The 18,605-nt window shown below is 35.7% G+C and overlaps 1 protein-coding gene across 2 annotated transcripts in view; it reads right to left on the reverse strand.

Annotated features, from left to right (window-relative positions):
• Positions 1 to 18,605, reverse strand: part of tmem132e (transmembrane protein 132E) — a 354,664-nt gene that overhangs the window by 22,880 nt on the left and 313,179 nt on the right. For both annotated transcript variants that reach the window (XM_084414634.1, XM_084414633.1), the window contains exon 5: positions 420 to 563. In XM_084414634.1, the coding sequence (XP_084270760.1) occupies positions 420 to 563 (144 nt within the window). The remainder of the gene's footprint in view (positions 1 to 419; positions 564 to 18,605) is intronic.

The following is an 18,605-nucleotide window of genomic DNA, read 5'->3' on the forward strand; positions in this document are numbered from 1 at the left end:
TTGTAAGACAAGTTTTGGATGCAAAATAGCCTAAAAGCTCAAAATTAACCAGTGGCTGAAAAAAGGAATGGCTTGCCTGCAGTGTCTTGCCATAATACAAATAGCTTTGGTGCACTGCTTTCTAGGAGACTATTCATTTAAAAGCATTAAACACAGGTCAAGTGTGTGATGTCTGCGGCTGTTCAGTGGGAGATGTTGTTCTGTAGAGCGCTGAACACTTTTGATGTACTGTCTAAGACTGGAAAGGCATCGATCCCTCTAGGGGATCACAAAAGCAGTGGCCACAGGACCATATATAAACTCAGTTTAAATGAGGTTTTGATGGTCATTTTATGGTCTCTTAAGCTGTCCACAATTGATTATGAGAATAGTAGACGGCATCCTAGTTCACAAAAGCTCTCAACGTGGGTGTGACGTACCTTGATGATGTCCTCGTTGAATGACTTGCACTGCACAAAGGATGACACATCAGTGACGGCTCCATTTATCTCAATGGAAACCACCTTGACAGGGATGGCCACAGTTCGGCCAGTAAGAACTGCCGTGTTGATAATCTCAGTGTCCTGAATATGGAAGAGAGAGAGAATAAAAGCGAGAGCATGAGTCAGGAGGTTAGCAGAAGTTCACTGCTCCAAAAATCTGACTGTTCAGGAAAGCCCCGGAGTCAGTGCTACACTGCTAATGAAAGTACAAAACACTATCTATTTTCAATTAAAAACCATGAGCTTCCCTCTTTCAAAGCAAAATGTCTAAACAGTAAAAATTCCAGTCGACTGGTTTTGAAACTCGAGACACCTGAAATCAGAAGAGCTCACATCCCAGGATTGTGACCCCTCAGTTTTAGGCAACAAGTCAACTTATTTACAGGTACACTGTGTAGTTTTTTAAGTATTTTATTAGCTAAAATAAATGTCTTTATTCATAAATATGTCCTCATTGGTGTAAAATTACCTCTGCCAATGATCTGACTTATCCTCGTAAGCGAAGAATTTCTTATCTTTATTTACATTGGATGGGTAAGTCCAAGGAGGCTTCCATGTCATTCCGCCATGTTGAAAAACTATAATAGCAGAGAGGGACAAAAAGCACTAGCCTACCTCAGAGCCAGCGTCACGTGACTGAAACCAACTGAAATGGTGAGAGGCGCTTGTCACTTCCCCGGCAAATTTGAAAGGCTGCACTGCACGGTACTTTATAATCCAGGATCACACTTCTGCTGAGCCGAAGAAGGAATTTTCCGGAAGATTCCGGAGAAGGAATCCTCATCGCCAAAAAGCTAAACATTTTATTTAAAAGGAAACGTGACTGGCGAATTAAAAAAAACGAGGGGAAATATCGGGATAGCTTTTCCCAGGTGGAAAGAGCTAACGAAGGAGAAAGACTTTGAAAGGGACGCTGAAGTTGACAGGTAAGTCATTGTTACAGTCTAAATTACAAGCTTTTTTTCATTGCTTGGTTGTGTAATTTATTACATAGGCAGCATAACAGTAGAACATGTATAGTTAAACTCGATGAAGTGCTATTGGAAGACATGTTGTCATAGCTTCTTGGTATATAATGGCTACCGTAGTTGCAACACGCATTTGAAAAAGCGAGGCGCCAGAGAGCACTATTGGTTTGAATGCAAAATACAATTTCACTGCTAGATGGGAGAAATTCCTACACAGTGTACCTTAAAAATATGTGTATTTTTGATAATTAAATAGCATGGTTATTGTAGAATAATTGGTAACACTTTAGATTAGGGAGAAAATATTCACTATTAACTAGGATTTTTCTTAATAAACTGTTTATTTGATAGTAAGTAAGGTGGTTGCTGTAGTGGTTATGTTTAGATATGGAGTAGGGTTAAGGGGTGTAGAATATGGTCATGCAGAATAAGGCATTAATATGTGCTTTATAAAGTACTAATAAACAACCTATATGCTAGTAATATGCATGCTAAAAAGCAACTAGCTAATAGTGAATAGTGTTCCCTAATCTAAATTGTTAACAAGTAATTCAATATTGTATAATACATGTCTACAATGCAGTCACCCACTACATCATATAAACACTCTCAAGAAGAAAAAAAAAACACACACACATAATATCTTAACGCACCACAAACAAATGTCAACACTTGCTACATGAATCACAACAAAGGTTACAACCAACCATCATTGGAAAAGAGAAACAAATTCATCCTGACATCACAAGACAACTCAAGTTACTACTGGTAACATCACCATCAACAATAACAATGTAGATAAAACTGGCATACAGTCAAATAATGCAACCATATTCATTATCTATGCCCCAGTGCATGCTGGGAAGCAGGGCCGGAGTAGGGCCCATTTTCAGCCCGGGAGTTTAATGCCGCTTTCCGTGGCTCTCTCACTGAAAAAGAAATAGACTTTGCGCTTTCCGAGTCCTGTGCAAAACTGCCTTTATTTCTAAGTGGCACTGCTGGTCCAATTTATGAGCCGCCCACCGGGAATTCTCCTGATGGCCAATCCGGCCCGGGTGGGAAGAGTGCAAATGGGGATAAACCACAAAACCAGTACAGGCCAATTCATCTCAAAAAGGCATTAATCTAACTCAAATGATGTGCTTAGTTTGTCTGATTTAAGAAAGTTTTATTTTTATCATATATCATAACTGAAATGCTGCATTGGGATGCATTTCTTGTTTTTATGAAAGTCCTGTAAGTTTAACAATCAATAATAAGTAAATATTTGGTTATTTTTCAGCATTATTTTCTGGAAGTCACATAACTCACATTACATAACATGAAATCAAAATTTGGTTGTATTCCGATTATGTGTCATGTAAATGTATTGACCATATTATCAAAATCTGATTAAGCTAATACTGTATTAATTTGAACAGGGTTTATTAGAGGGATAGTTCACAGGGCTCGCAAAATCGCCTGCCCGACGTCCCGGGGCTATTGTGTTTTCCAGTCGGGCTACCAAAATGCATAACCGGCCTGCCCGACGGGCTATCTGAAGTAGTGTTCGCTTAAATCTTGTTATAATCAGATTCAGCGCGTTCTTCATCTTCAATCCGCAGCGACGCCGAGCAGAGCGCACGTCAGAAACAGAGAGGACAGTGTGTGTGTGTGTGTGTGTGTGTGTTCATCTGAGTCTCATTGGTCTGTAGTGCTCGTCAATGTCAGAATATTTGAGATGACCAATCAAATCAAAGTAGGCGGGCTTTATGTTCACAAGAAGCTGCTGAGCGCGAATTTGAGCAGAGCGACTCGCTTCAGTTTACGGTCAAGTGCGAGATAAGATGTAAGTAGCTAAACTAAACATTTCATATTTGACAGCTTTTTTTGGTCGTAAATGTGAAACGAATGACAAAAATAATCAGGCAAATCAATATACTTTTGTCGAATTTCGCCACTTTGAACTGAAAATAGGCCTATAATGTGACTAATAATTAGTTTACTGTCATTGTGAGGGGACATTAGCATTAACGTAACAAAGCAGTTTTCATCATAGGCTTTATAATGAATCATCACAAGATTAATAATGAATGTGTACATGTTGAGAATTAATATACAATTTGTAGCCTTCAGTAAATTAAAAAAGTTCAGCTTTAGGTGGGGAAGAGACAGGGCAAGAGAGAAAAAGAAAGAGTGATGGATAAGAAGTGAGAGCAGGTAACAGTTATCATCTACTGCCCGCTGACATGGTTTTAAAGCTATTTCTTATCCTTTTTTGGCCTTCAAACGTCTTGAAATGGACATATCAGTGACATAAAAAATTTGAACCCCCTAATAACCTTAAATGTAGGACCTCTTTGATTATAAAGCCCTGTCTACGGCCCTGTATTAGGAATAAGATCAATAATGAATGTGTACATATTGTGAATGAATTTAATAAACTTAGTTAGGCTACCTAACGTTAGCTTTCCTAGTAGCTTTCAGTAAATGAACGCATCTGAGAAAATGATTCATAAATCAACCTATCAGTTGACCTTTTGCTTACTTTCTTCACTGACAGACAAAAATGAAAAGCCTATATCAGTCAAAGCTCAGCTTTAGGAGGGGAAGAGACAGAGCAAGAGAAAAACAAAGAGAATAGGAGTGTGATGCTGATGAGGAGAGAAAAATAATCAGCTGCCCACTTACATGGTTTTAAAGCTATTGTTATCCAATTTTTTTTGGCCTTCAAAACATCTTAAAATGCACATATGTAGATTAGAGAAATCAAATTTTTCCCCGAACCCCCCTAACTAGCATATCTCACATTCGGGACCTCAGTGATGAAAAAACCCTGCCATCTGCATGTCAATGAAACTAGTTAATAGTGAGAATTAGACCCTAAACTAAAGAGTTAGCCTACTTTTTTTCATCATACCCTCATTGGGGTCTAACCCACAGACACAGACTGATTCATGTTCCATACTGGTCACACACATTTCAGTTCAGTTAGAACCAGATGCATATTTGTTGATATTTGTGTTTTGAAAAAGTTTTTGATTCATTGTTTTGACTCCTAACTAATATTCTACATTAAAAGTTGTAGTCTTTTTATATGGGCTAGTCAAATTAATTTCGGTGCCATTCCACTGTGATTGTTATTATGGTTATACTTTATTTCGATAGTCCACTTTAGACATTCTACTAACTGTAAATAACTTTGCAACTACATGTCAACTAACTCTCATTAGAGTATTAGAAGACTGTTAGGTTATGATTCAGGCTAGTTGACATGTACTTGCAAAGTTACTTATAGTCAGTAGAATGTCTTTTAGGGAGAGCATCAAAATAAAGTGTTAGCAGATATTTAGCACTAAGCCTACTGATACTCTAATACTGACATGTTAGTTGACATGTACAGTAGTTGCAAAGTTACTTATAGTCAGTAGAATATACAATGTGTAGTAAAATCTATATATTTCATTCTACATCTTTTATTAGTCTATTAAAAAATGAAAGTGCCATTTTTGAAGAGTGTGCATGTGCAAATGTGCTCTAGCACCCCGCAACTAAATCTGCAAAGAAACAAAAAACTAAAATATCGAATTAGCCCTCAAATGTCATGTTTGGTAAATTAACTTAAAATGAAAATTAAGTCATAATCACCCTGGTGTTGTTCTAATGCTGTATGCCCTTCTTTGTTTTATGAACCACAAAAGGAGAATAAAAAAATATCGTCAATATAATGGCAGAGAATAATGACCAGCATCAAGCTTCTTAAAAAAAAAAAGGCATGAAAGTATCACAGAATGATCCCATGTGACACGTGCCGTATATTCAAAGTGTTCTGGGGGTATACGATAGGGTTGGCCTTGGTCTTTAATCCACAATTAGAACAAGCCTGCTGTAGCGGACCCCGTCCGAATGATGGCCAAAACTTTACTGATGAGTTTTATGAAGTTTATTGTACTTCACACAAATGATGAAGCATTCGCTTTCACTCCAGAAAATGTCATTAAATAATGAATTTCAGTTTGTTTTTCACCAAACCCTATTGGAATACGTAACATGTCCCATGGGATCATTCTGTTATACTTTTGTGTCTTTTAAAAAAAGCTTGATACTGGTCATTATTCACTGCCATTATATTGACGAGCGTGAGCGGGACATTTGTTTAATTGTTTTACTCTCCTTTCGTGGTCCATAAAAGATAGAAGGTCATACGGCATTAGAACAACAACAGGGTGAGTAAATTATGATTTAATTTTCATTTTAGGGTGAACTGTCCCTTCAACCTGGCATAGTCGTGGTTTCGCTTTTTAAAAATATTAAAAGAAGTGAACATAACTCAATATACAGACAGGTGAAAGCGCCGTAACAGTGTTATGACCTACATTTTCTAGTTAATTGTATCTTGTGTGCTGCGTCAAGGACATGAATGAGAAGTAATGAGTTGAATTACTAAAATGAATTAAAATAAATGGCAAGAGCATCTTCGGTAATTTCTACAAGAGATAAAGCAATATTTTAATTACATAATATTCCACTAGCTGTGAAGCATTTAAAGATCTTTTCTGGAATCAAGGCTAAACCAGGATATGATTCTACATCTTAAAACGGTTAATAAAATAGTAAAAGAGAAGAATACATCCTGTAAAATGTACGAAGCTTGAAGAAAAGGATGTACATGTTCAACAGTGTCATTTGACAAACTCAAATGGGATTGAGGTTCTCATTCACTTTGTACGAACCTCTCGGGTGACGGCAGTTTCAGCACTCCACGGTAATGGATTAACTTTTAAAATACTCTTGTTCATGAGCTTCCCAATTTAAAAGTTTTCCTGTTAGATGACACATGCAAATAAATCTATGCTTTCAATTACATCTCAAAAGCTGAAGCCAATTAAAGAGCACATTGGCTTCGCAATGGCTTTCCAAGAAAAATCAATTCATTATTTTGGATAGAATTGCTGCAGGGATGTTGCACAACTAACTGTAAATTATTTCCCTTGTGGCCCACAGGAATAAAGCAAAGATTATGCAGCTCTCTCTCTCCCTCAAGCTTCAATCAAAACAGCACATTCGAGGAGAAACTTTCCACTGAGCCCCTTTGCTTAAAAACAGGCATTTTATATAGTAGAAATAAAAGCATGCAAGTATGAATGAAATATCCGCTGTCTTATTTGAACTGGTTTTCAATCAACATCACGTTGAAAATAATGTATTCCACATGAAATGACTCGACACTTCACTTGGAAAAACTTCTTTTCTTTTCGCTTTGCTATCCTAAACTGCTTTCAAGGTGCGACACCAGTCATTGATAGTGAAAACGCCAGAACATATTTGAGGTTCCAGATGAGGTGTCATAGGTGGAATAGACACTAACATTTCTATAGGTGTGAATTGCTGTGTTAGCATGTGATGGACAACCATCCAGGGATGGAGTAATAACTTCTGCTAATTCATTGTTTTGAAATCAAATTAAAGTCAAATTGTTGCTGTGAATACCAAACATGACATTTGAGGGCTAATTCGCTATTTTAGTTTTTTTTGTTTCTTTGCAGATTTAGTTGCGGGGTGCTAGAGCACATTTGCACATGCACACTCTTCAAAAATGGCACTTTCATTTTTTAATAGACTAATAAAAGATGTAGAATGAAATATATAGATTTTACTACACATTGTATATTCTACTGACTATAAGTAACTTTGCAACTACTGTACATGTCAACTAACATGTCAGTATTAGAGTATCAGTAGGCTTAGTGCTAAATATCTGCTAACACTTTATTTTGATGCTCTCCCTAAAAGACATTCTACTGACTATAAGTAACTTTGCAAGTACATGTCAACTAGCCTGAATCATAACCTAACAGTCTTCTAATACTCTAATGAGAGTTAGTTGACATGTAGTTGCAAAGTTATTTATAGTTAGTAGAATGTCTAAAGTGGACTATCGAAATAAAGTATAACCATAATAACAATCACAGTGGAATGGCACCATAGGATTTATCACTTGTCACATTACTGCATCACAAGTCTGACTCATTTAAAAAAAACAAAAAAATTCTTTATTCACATTTTTAGCATGAGAAAAGTCACCAGATGAAATGGGTCGTAAATGTTTGACTTGCAAATAACGTCTGAATTAGGTTCTCTTTAATATCTCCCCACTGAGCAAATGAGTTATTAGCTGAGAATTACTCTGATAGCTTTAGCTGAAACTGCATAATCATAATTTTCATTCAAAGTGCATTACTGGCCTGCCTGCCTTGTTTAAATGGAAATAAATGAAATAAAATAAAATTCATTATGGGCCCCTGCAATGCCTACCAGCTCAATTCTTTTCCTGACATCTCATTTTTATGCAAGGTAAACTTTAAAGGTCAACAACATCCACCCACTGAATTTATTTAATTCATACGATTCATGTTCAGGAAAAGCCTTTTGTGCTGGTGTTGCCTACCGCTGTCATTTCCTCCACTCCCAAGCAAAAAGCTGAACAGATGGTCATGGACACACAGGGACTCTCAGCAAAGGAAGCTGATTCAAATCCAGCTTTATTTCCAGCAAATAATAACTAAGCACAGAAAAGACTACAACTACAATACTACAATAACAACATTAATGAGTCTCTCATTCTTTGCAAAAAGCTGTGGTACCACGCTGACTTATCAGTTGATAATACCATGGACTTTGCACTTTGATTCAATGAATGCCGTGGTATTACCATAATATATTATGATAAAACATTTTATTACTCTTAGAAAAATTAAATAAAAATGGGTGGTTCTACATAGTGTCAGGGTTATGTTTGTTTTTGATCTGTTTCCCTGTCTTGTTCATGTCTGATGCTGAGTCCCAATTCGCACACTATCCGTCCTAAATAGTATACGAAACTAGAATTAGTACGTTCCAAATCGAAGTATGTTGAAATGAGTATTCCAAAGATACCCGGATGGTCTACTATTTCCGGTTAGAATTCGAAGTGCAGATCAATGCACACTCTAACGGCTAATATTGCCCACAACGTGCGGGCGGGAGGGAGGGAGGAGCTTTGTGGTGATGTAAACATGGCAGCCGGATGCAGCAGCGGAGATGCGCCCTCAGTTTTTAAGTGTAAGAATTCAAATGTAATATTAATGGGTTTATGTTGTGCCAAAAAAGTACGGTCCGATGAAGATACTGAGCGCCTCATTGGGGTTATCAGGCTACAAAACAATAAATAAAAAGGCTCTAGTAATGTACAGTGTCATGCAAGTGTCTTTTTTTTATGTATTTCTTTTGATGTTTCTGTCTTAGATTTATACCTTACTATAAACCCATATGAAAATAAACACCTTTTACCACACTGACTTACTTGTAGTAATACTGTGGCTGTACAAATGTTAACTTTATCAGTCCAATCAAAGAAACATGGTTACTACACTTTTACTATAGTAAAAGCATGGTTCATTTTCATCGGGGTATTTTTGAGTATTTATACTTTTTAAGTATAAAATTAAGTATAAAATACGTTAAACAATAGTTATACTATAAACTTTAAATATTTTAACTCAGAAAATAAGTAGCTTTCGTTAAGTTACACACATTGCACATGAACGTCAGAACCAGCCGCCTCACAAACGACCTGCGTTTGGTTGATCTACGACGACGCCCTGCTTCACTCCTCATTTTGGTAAAACACATTGTAAATGTATTGTGGAAAAAAAGTTATATTGGACATGAATGAAATGTAAAATGTTTTGTTAACAGTCGCGGTGTGCGTAACTAGGCAACCACGTTCTCGTTCACGTTGCATGACGTCATCGAAGTATGTCCCAGAACGTGCATACTCTTTTGCTACGCACTCAAAAGTATGTACTTTTTCTTCACAAAAAAAGTACATACTTTTAGGTCGTAGTATAAGTAGGCGAATTGGGACTCAGCCTGAGTTTCACATGTTCATTTGTTCAGTGTCCATGGTTACCATCATTATTAGTTCATTGGTTTCAGTTGTGTGTCATTTATTAGCTCGGTTCAGTTTGTTATTTAAGCCTCACCCTTGCCTTCACTCTTTGACCAGTCTCTGTTATGTTTAGATGTGTTTGCTTGCTTGGTTTTTAGTAAGAATTAAACGTATTAGTGTTTTGTGAGAACCTGAGTCTTCTGTCTTCAGCTTCCCTGCATGCATCGTTACACATAGAACCCTGGGGTTTGTGACTCATCCATCATGCCAAAAAGAAATTTCTTAAATCATTGCATAAAACTTTCAGGTTATTTTAAATGTTTCTAGTGATAAAGTATGTTTACAAGCTGCTTAATTTATAAAATGTAAAAAAAAAAGAAAGAAAGCAAAATGTATTAATTAAAACAAAATCCATAAAATTATCCCATGACGATCTCCTAAAATGTTCTACATATCAAGTGCCTGACGGAACCCTTTAAGGTCCTATATAGACCATACCATAGTATTCCTTTAATTTTTACTATGACATATATATATAGTCAAACCAAAATTTATTCAGACACCTTGCTATCATACTTACATAAATGAACTAGTGTCCCACACCCACTAAAAATGATATATGGTGTCTGAATAATTTTTGGTTTGACTGTATACCACTATTTATATATATTGATTAACATTACATGATTCTCATGGTAATGCCATGGTAAGAGTACAATAATACATGTCCAAAAAACCTAAAAACAATAACATGGTTTTTGATAATTTTTTAATGATAGTAATATAGCGCTCTGCTCTAACACAAAGACAGGTCAACGCTGCCCCAGCCCATAACTTCACTCTGAATCATTTTAAAGTGACAGCGATGTGTGAGCGTGCTGGGGAATGCAAATAAGAGTATCATTCTCGTGGCGGGCAGTATTTACAGTGACAGACAGCGAGAGCCGAGCGGTCTCACATGACGGGTGAAACAGCCAGCTCAGATGGATACAGACAGCTTTAGCTGTAAATAACAGCAAGGGAGCTTTTGCAAGCCATTAAACACTTCACACACAGTCAGAGCAAGGTAAACCTGAGCCTCTTATCCACACAAAAGGATACCAAAGATACAGGCTATTTGATATAAAACACTGCCAAGGTGACAGATTGCCCTTATGATGAGATTCTTCTAAGCTATTTACAGTTTTGTGCACTGTGCTACGAATAACCAGCTTGGTGTAGAGCAGCAAATGCTTTATGGATTTTAACAAGGATGTATGTTGCTGTGGATGTATGTTGCTTGCAATAAAATATGAGCATTTTGAAATGAATTTCATAACCAATCTGACTTCCATGAAATAAAACAAGATATTCTGACTGATATTTCTGACTGAAACAGGATTTTCAACCTTCAAAGTAAGGCAAGACTAGATTCTTTCCATCAGAAATGTAACATTATAGAAAGGGTCTGTTTCAGGGGAAACCCTGAAAAGCCACATGTATCAAACTTTTCATTTATTTTCATGACTGTCTGAGGTAATGTCATTTATTTTCCACTATTACAAAGCTAAATTAAAAGGTTACTTTGATTATTCAGTAAGTAAAAAATGTTTCAAATATTGTAAAGGTGATCATTTTTTATGTTGTTGTGATCAATAAATTACCATAAAAGCTAGATGTGTCAAATATATACAGTATATAAGTGTGTGTGTGTGACTTCGTTAACCGGGTATGCTGGGTGGTATGTCATGTCAAAAAAAGTTTTCAGTTATGACTTTTTCCGTTTGATTTAGTTTATTTAGTTTTGTATCAAATAGAATGTGATTTTCTTGACCGAGATCTGGCAGAAACAGCAGATTTTTACGCTTGGGCGAGCGATCAGCGGACAGCTTTCCCTGCGCATGAAATCTCTCATATGCCAGCAAACCAATTACAGCAAAAATGTGCAAATAAATAAATAAATGACAGCACCAAAAGTTTATCATGTAAGCCTTATGGTACACTTCAAACAAGGGAATTTGGTAATTTGTTATTAATACTAATTAGTGAGTCCAAAAATGGCTTGGGTATGCAGAGCATTCGCATCTTATATGGACCGCACTCCCCATATATAAATATATACACACACACACACATATATATATATATATATATATATATATACAATTTGTCAGACTTTACTGGATTAAGGGTTTACTGGATTAACTGGATTTAATTTAAAAAAGGGTCAAGTTAGTGTTTAAGTCTTAATATATTCCTCAGATTTAGAGCCTGAGGGAAAAAATATAAGGTCATGATGACCTCACATTCAGATTCTATCCTTCATATACCAGGAATATTCCCTGGTCTGAAAGTGTTTGCATGATACAAGTCCCAATTGGAAGGCCGTGTCATATTTTATTTATGATGTACTATTGAAGCATGAGCAGCAGTGAAGCCCATGTAGCCAACACATCATCTGTCCCCCGCGTGCTTATCGAGGACTGCCTTCACATGCCAAAACCCAGCTATTTCAAGGGAACACGCAGTGCTGATCCTGTGCGAGTCTCTCACTGGCCAGGCTTGAAAGAGCAGTTCATGGTAATGGAGGTTGAGAGACTGGCTTTGTGAGGTAAGAGGGCTAATTGTGGCCAGACTGAGCTTGTTGGGAAAAATGGCTGAGATTACACATAAGTTACACATAAGTCATTGCTTTTCATTTGTAGGAGCCAAATGTCTGAGGACATCTCTGAAAATGACTCTATGAAGAACAGAATTGTCTAGAATGTGTTCTTCATTTACAGAAATCTGTATGTTTACATGTACTCATTTTCTTCAACAATTTCAGATTCTGAAAGTTTATGAATCCCTAACTTTACAATCCGATTCATTTATTTGTTTACATATGCATTACGTGTATTCCTAACAAAATTCGCCACTGTGCGATAATGCTCCCGCAAACATAATATCCATTTTTACCTTGATGACACATCTAAAAAGAAAGCATACAGTGTGTCAGTTCGTAAGACAAAAAACATAAATAAATACTGTTATAATGTTCATAAGATGTAAAACATATGGTAACATACATATCCCTGCACTGTGCATGTGCGCAAGGTATATTTGAATACGACACAAACATTTTCTGAATACTGATTGGTATTAGTTCTTTTTTTGTTTCCAATATCAAATAAAAAAAAAAAACTTTTTTTTATGTTTATTTTCATATTGAAATAATATAATATAATATAATATAATATAATATAATATAATATAATATAATATAATATAATATAATATAATATAATATAATATAATATTCACTAGGGATGTCAATTTACATAAATTCGATAATCGATTGTTGTTTAAATTAACAATCAATTTATCATAAACTTTTTTTTTTTTTTTTTTTTTTTAAAGCTGGGCTTTACAGTGTATATAGGGAATATGACCATCGCTTATCAAGTGCTTTTAAATTTGCTGACATATTAAAAGTGTTCTATTTTCATAGCATGAAAAAATGAACTGCTTTACATGAAAATGCGATGTTTAAAATCATAGTACAAACCAGACAGACTTGTCTCATCTTTCGTTGAAAAGATCTCAACTAGCAGAATACAACAAGTATACTTGTTTCAGGAGACAGAACAGATTTGACAAAACTCATTTTAAGCCGTAACTCAATTTTGACCAAATGTATAGTTACTGTGCTTTGCCTTTGGACGGCAGCGTAGTAGATTGCATATCTTTGGTCAGGTGGTCTTGAACAAGCCCAAAAATGTGTAGATCACAGAGTGACATGAGATGCTGCTTGGCTAAAGCTATAGGACATTTCAGGGATCCGATTGCGTCGTAATCATGATGCAGTGTGTGGCGATGTGTAGAGACCAATCAGACGCTGTTTTACAGCAGTAACAGGCTTGGATTGGTTCGATCGTTTAGATTGACAGGTCTTGATTTACCATGCGCCATAGAATAAGAGCGCACAGCTGAAGCATCGCTGGAAGATCATCACTCATCAACCAGGATCTTATTACTTGTTTATTCAATGCACTTTTATTGTGGCTCAAGTAGTTCAGTGAAATCACTTGTTTGGAGGGTTTTTTGGACTCTTGGTTAATTATATTTCAAAATAAATGGCTAGCCTACCTAATCCGTTGCATGGCTTGAAGACACATTAATACACTTAGGATATGTAACTACAGTGAGCTCGCTTCATTTTTCCTTGTGTGTCTGCTGCACATGTTTTGCACGCACGCAATCTAATGATGACCTTGCTTAATCGACCATCGATAAGTTTGATCGATTAAATAATTCTCGACAATTGATCGATGCTTTGCTTCATTTGCACTTTGAGTTAGTTTTGCACTGCTCTCAGTTCAGTTTCCTGCATGCGTTTTCTTTGTTCTGTTGCCATGGTTTTTGATTTGCCCTCATGTGTCTTACCTGTGTCTTGTTAATTATCTTGTTTAGGCGTTAATAGGTGTTGTTCTGTTTCCTGTGTTTTTTTTCCCAGATAACCTGAAGTGTAATTTTGAGTTTATAATGATTAAACTACTGTATGCGATTAGATCCTGCCTTTATTTTCCATTTTTATTGCAACCCTTACTGACAATAATATAATATAAATATCTTATTATATTTTTATTTTATATATATGATTTTCAGTGTGGTCTCAGTCTTTGGATAGCAGTGTATATATACACCCTCTCTCTCTCATTCTCTGCTTTGTATCCAGGGATTTATATATGTGATAATTCGAAAATTCAAAAGAAATGCATGTGTGCTGCCTATTGTGTGTGTATATGCATGGTGTTGTTTCTGCTCTGTATGTAGGATACTCATTAGATGCTCTGAATTTGAATGTGGCTCTGTGGGTGTATGAAGTGGGATTTGCTCGCCTAAATCAGTGCAGGATTCATTTCGTGCGCTTGGCATGCAACATATAGGTTCTGCCATTGTTGTGTCTATAAACACCTCTTATATGAGCCTCTCTGATTGATTCCTACTTCCAAATCCCCCAGTGAGGGTGAACAGACCTCTTGAGTATTTAGAAAATTTTAAAAGAAGGTCTTTTTCATGCATAAAGCCCACATAAACACATGGCATATTGTATATATCCCAATATCTTCCAGCTACTGAACACACACATCCGTGCGTGTTTAGCTACAAAATCTAGTGAGCTACCTCGCTGTCTACTGCCTACATAGACAACTGCCCTCTCTTTTAGTGTCCTAACTGGTATAGACCCTCGTAATGACTGATTTGAAATAGTCTACATAGCCTAAAACCGTATGCAAAAAGGCCTGACTTACCGGTAAATTACTGTTAAGAAATCATGTGTGAACAAGACCTTTTAAAAAATGCCAGTAAATCAGTTCTGGCAATTTCCCGGTATGAGAGCATTACCAGTAAATTACCGGTATGATGCCGTTTATGATCAAAGAACAGGATTACCGGTATGAGCATGTATGAGGTCAGAACACACTGACTTAAAAAGTCTGCATTGGGCCAATCATGAAGCTCTGTCTGAGCTGTTTACGGTAAGTTACACAGCTTTTAATAGAGTGGTTCAGGATTACACTGCCTGACCAATAGAAGTAAACAGGCAAATGCTTGAGAGTCAATGATTGGGTCATTATTGCAGTGATTATGATGTTTCTAGCATGTTATATGTTTGGCAACAGTTCTTCTAACCCTAATTGATGGAGTGTGTAGCTTTTCATTTATTAAACAATCATTTTCAAGGATGAAAATCTGAAGATTCATCAGGCTCAAATTGTGAAAGAATGGTTTGGAGGGAGCATGAAGAATCATTTTCACACAGGAATTGACACCTCTGATTCCAGACCTTAAATTCATTGAAAGTCTTTGGGATGTGCTGGAGGAGACTTTACAGAGTGCTGGACTCTTGCTAAAGCTTTTACATGTTTTGTAAAAGGCAGTTGCTAACAGGTGGCTAACTGGGACTACAAAAGTTGTAGAGAAAATTAAACGTCATCAGCTGAATGGGTAAACTCTGTTCTGTTTTGCCTAGTTTTCCTTTTCCTGTTTTCTTGGTTGTCATGGTTATTCTTTGTTTAACTGATTAGAGTCTAACCTGTCCCTCATTGCCACTGTGTTTGAACCCTCAGTTGTCTTCTGTTCTTTGTCTTGTGTTGACGTTTCATGCTGGTCTTTCTGTGTATTAGTTCCTGGTGTTTATTAAATGTTATTTCATTTTTTTTTAACAGTTTGTTATTTTAGAATTTTTAACTGGAATGGTATGAAACGTTTCTAACTTTTTTTCAAATTCACTTTTTTAAACTTTTCACTTAAGCAATAATCTGCCAAGTGTCATCTTTAAAGAGGAAATTTCATTTTCAGCTACATGCTCAAAAAGTGATAAATGGACTATAATTACTTCATAAATATAATTTAGTACCAGAAAACCGAGCTTGGAGTTTGGCCCGAACCTAGAGTACTCCCCCAGTATGTAAATGGTTAGGACTAGAAGTGTGGAGAAGGGATGCTGCTAAACTGTTAATGAGTTGAGGTGAGACTGCTGAATATATATATATATATATATACATATATATATATATATATATATATATATATATTTATACCATGGGCTGTTTAAATACTCGATTCTGATTGGCTGGAAGGTGTGCAGTAAAACCGTTTAATGCACAGGTAGTTCCAGTCAGTTTGATTACAGTTCGAAATTAATCCGCTACATTGGTAACCATAGTAACACAGATACACTTGCAAGCAGAGTGAGAGACGCATATGAAAACGTTTAGGTAGGCTAAATGGATGATTTTTGAATATCGTTTAATTTGTATCAGTGTTGCCTGTCATTCATAAATAATTGTAATAAATCCATTAAAGAATCATTAAGTTAGCTATATGCTTAAGCAATGAGGGGACTGTAGCTGCTAGACTTTAAAGAAGAGCTCGATGCACACAGGTAACTCGCGCACGCATCTCTCTCTCTCTCTCTGTTCCTTCTCCTTCAGTTCTCTGTCTCTCTCTTTTAATAATGAATTTAAATAAATGTGAATTCATTCAAATAAAAGCAATCCGATGGCTCTACTTTATTTAAAGCGGACGGAGTGGAAGAACTGACGAGCCTTAACTTAAGAAATAACCGTCATTTTTACACGTCTGTTAAAAAATTACACTGTAAACATCAGTTACAGCTTTAACTTATTTTTAACTTGGCAAATAACCAAGGTATAATTCCTGGGACCCAGAAAAAAAAAGTTTTTTGAATTTAGTTTTTTTCCATGTCATCACACTGTTTAGAGCACAATAAACAAATGGTAAAAAAACGTTTTTGAAAAATAATATTTTATTCATACGTTATGCTATGTCCTCTGTAGTGGACACCAGGACTAAGTTGTTTAAAAAATAAAATGACATGAAATTATATGTATAGGCAAAACCAATGGGATTTTTTTTTCAATCACCAATAAATTTGGGGGTTTCAGGATTTTTTCAACCAAAATTTGTATAAAGATTATTCTCACCTATGTTATGAAAGAAATAACGGAATGAATTGATACACCATTTTACTTTATGCAATATGTGGGTAAAATGTCCATAAATTAATATTCCCATTCAATGCAATGTATCTATAAACTGTATCTAATTTGCACCTTAATGTGTTCTTGGAGCAACATTTAATGAAAAAAGAAGTGTCATAATTGGAGTAATAATTGGCAACATTTTAATAATAATATCTAATATTTCATAGGAATATTGATGTATAATTTATTTCCATATTCACTTGTTGTGTCTCACAAAAGCTTGTGATAAACATGATTTAAGTCCTGGTGTCCTCTACAGTGGACATGTATGAAATCAATGCCCTGTTCTGTAACAGAAAATATTTTTTTTATTTGAAACCCCATAACATTTTCCTGAGATGTTGTTTTATGAAATACAATTTGAAAAGTAGTCCAATTTCAATTATAATTACAATATATTATCATATTTCCATAAGAATGCTACATTTGATCACTAAATTAATGTCAGACATGCTCCGCTTCGCGTCGGGTGGTTCTTCGCCTCTACGTCGTGCATTAAAATCCTTTAATGCATGGCTAGCCGTGGATTATCCCTTACATATATATATATATATATATATATATATATACCTCTTATCGTTGATTGCTGAGTGCTCTCCACTCGTGTTAATTATCTGAACGTACTCCTTCCAAACTTTGTTAATAAAACATCATTAAATTGCCCACCTGTTGGAACAGCCTTCATGTGAGGAGCCCACCTATGATGTCTTAAAACACTGCCTACGGAAGGGAAGCAGCTAACTAGGTTTTGGAACAGAGCTTATATCTGTTCTTGGATTCTTTGTGTGTGAGCATGAAGGGAGGTAGTGAAAAATTGAAGCCTTGGCTACTGCACTGCTGCAGTTTTTAGTATTTCCCTCATGACTGTCTTGTTTTGTATTCACTTCTTGTTATTTGAACCGCTATATTCTGCCGGCACAGGGCTTTTGAAACACACCGATAGGTTTCAGGGGAGATGGAGGATACTGACAGGTCAAAGCAGCTTCTCTACATGAAGCAAAGTGTCTTTTCTGCTGCACCTGGTTCCCGTGTACTGAATCATGCTAGAGTTTAAACATTCACAAATATATGAGGGAGGTCGAGTGGCTTCAACCAAGCAGAGATATATTTTAATGGGTGAAAAATGGAGTTTCGTACTGCACTTCTGGAGTGAGCATGAGAAATCCTCGCTAGCCCTTTACATATACCTCTTTCCTTAAAAATCCTACAGTGGAAGTGTGAATGAGGTCTTTTCTCATGTGATCATGTGAACACCCTTGTGAAAAATAAGTACCACTTAGTAAGGACTGAAGTACATCTTTATTTGAAAGTTCATAATTATATTTCTTTTCTTTTATGAACATAGTTAAAATATAAGAATGTACTAAAAAGGATTTATGGTAAACTAAAATGTATAAAATGTGTAAACTCTATTGAAATTTATGTCATGTATTTAAATATTTGTAATTACGTATTTGTAATGAAGTTTCAATTTAGTACATTTAAAATATATTAACTTTAAATGTAATATATAACAGTTAAAATAAACAGGTTCTTTACATTTAGTACTTCAGTATGTTAGTCAACACATACAGCATGACAAAATATTATTTAAAAAACAACTTTTTAAAATGTACTTTAAACTAAGACATTTATTTGACATGATTACAAAGTTTCCTTTATAAATGTGTAACTTAATTGTGTTAAGGAATATTGTCATGTAAGTTTACTCTCT

Source organism: Rutilus rutilus (assembly GCF_951802725.1).
Source record: "Rutilus rutilus genome assembly, chromosome: 7".
In the NCBI taxonomy this organism is placed as follows: domain Eukaryota; kingdom Metazoa; phylum Chordata; class Actinopteri; order Cypriniformes; family Leuciscidae; genus Rutilus; species Rutilus rutilus.